The 1381-nt window shown below is 43.8% G+C and overlaps 1 protein-coding gene across 1 annotated transcript; it reads left to right on the top strand.

The window, feature by feature from the left end:
• Positions 1 to 404: 404 nt before the first annotated feature.
• LOC128736948 (eclosion hormone) lies at positions 405 to 753 on the top strand. The gene is made up of 2 exons (XM_053831463.1): positions 405 to 498; positions 569 to 753. Exons 1-2 carry the CDS (start codon positions 405 to 407, stop codon positions 751 to 753), a joined length of 279 nt encoding a protein of 92 aa, XP_053687438.1.
• Positions 754 to 1381: the final 628 nt, after the last annotated feature.

Below are 1381 nucleotides of genomic sequence, written 5' to 3'. Positions count from 1 at the left end.
TGAAAATCGTTGCTTCATATAGCTATTCAATAGCAAAATATCATATTAAAACCTAATTCAATTACAATGGGAACCATTTATGTTGTCCCGCTCGAGTAAATCACTCACAAGGCTATTGACCTAAACGATACCAATCTGGTATCTATTAGTTTCAATTAGCCTCAAGCCAGAGTAATGGAGCAAGGAAGTGGCATGCGGTTGCAGATTACTAATGGACATCCTGGCTTCATCCGGTTGCACCACTAAGGCGGCATTATCTAGTCTAACAGACTGGATCCGTCGTAATCGAGAGTATAAATATCCTCAGAAATCGGCGAAAGATATCAGTTTCCATTGCCAACCAGTTCATCCACCATAGGGACATCTAGTTAGTTACCTATAATTAGAAGCAAACAATAAGGACAATGATTTCGTTAAGAATTATTTCTGTCGCTGCTTGCGTTGCCATTTTTACCATTGCATTAGTGCTGAACGACGTCGAAGCGAATCCCCAAATCGGTGAGATTGTGTTATCCTTAGCTAAATTTTTGTGTTTTGTTATTATTCTAACTTTTCCCATTATTTTTAGATCTTCTCGGTGGGTACGATATCATTGGAGTTTGCATCAACAACTGTGCTCAGTGCAAAAAAATGTTCGGTGAATTCTTCGAGGGCCACCTGTGTGCCGAGGCGTGTATTCAGTTCAAGGGAAAAATGGTACCGGACTGTGAGGATATCAACTCCATCGCTCCGTTTCTGAACAAGCTGAACTAGGAACCCTGTCCTGCCCCGAATGCAACCTATACAGTGTGGCACTCGAAATGCCACTCGACACCCGCAGTCCCAATGTTACCTTCTGTATGTTTATATTGATATATAATTGTAATCTAAACAGCTATGAAAATGCTACCTTTTTAGAAGCACACAAATAAATCCTAGCACTCGTTATGAATACGAAATTATTCTAATTTCCTTTCTTCGGGTTCACTGAGGGGGCATGAACTGGTGTTTGCTCTAGCCACCGGTACGAAAACAAACCATATGGTCGATGTGCGGATGAAACACCTCGGATGACGGCGATGATCGGCGATCGTAGCTCTTGTCGGGGCTCTATTTATTCTAGCAATTAAAAAAGCAGATCTAGAGACTCTTGATCGCTAATCATAACAGCTCTTCTGCTGCCTGGTGAGATGTACGGGCAAGAACGGCAGTGCGATCGAGTGCTACCATTACGTTGCGCATGTGTAGCTCTAGATGTTGATCGTACGGGGTCCGTACAGGGGCCTCAACGAGAACTTCCACGCCCGATCGGGTTAGCAGCAGTGGACCTGCAAGAAACTTGAGCCAAGAGAAGTGTACAAGTGGCCGGATATCAAGTGCCCGGCTGCCGTCTGCAAGCCAA

Source organism: Sabethes cyaneus, chromosome 2, assembly GCF_943734655.1.
Source record: "Sabethes cyaneus chromosome 2, idSabCyanKW18_F2, whole genome shotgun sequence".
In the NCBI taxonomy this organism is placed as follows: domain Eukaryota; kingdom Metazoa; phylum Arthropoda; class Insecta; order Diptera; family Culicidae; genus Sabethes; species Sabethes cyaneus.
Note: the sequence above shows the minus strand (reverse complement) of the source record. Positions and strands in the feature narration are given on the sequence as shown.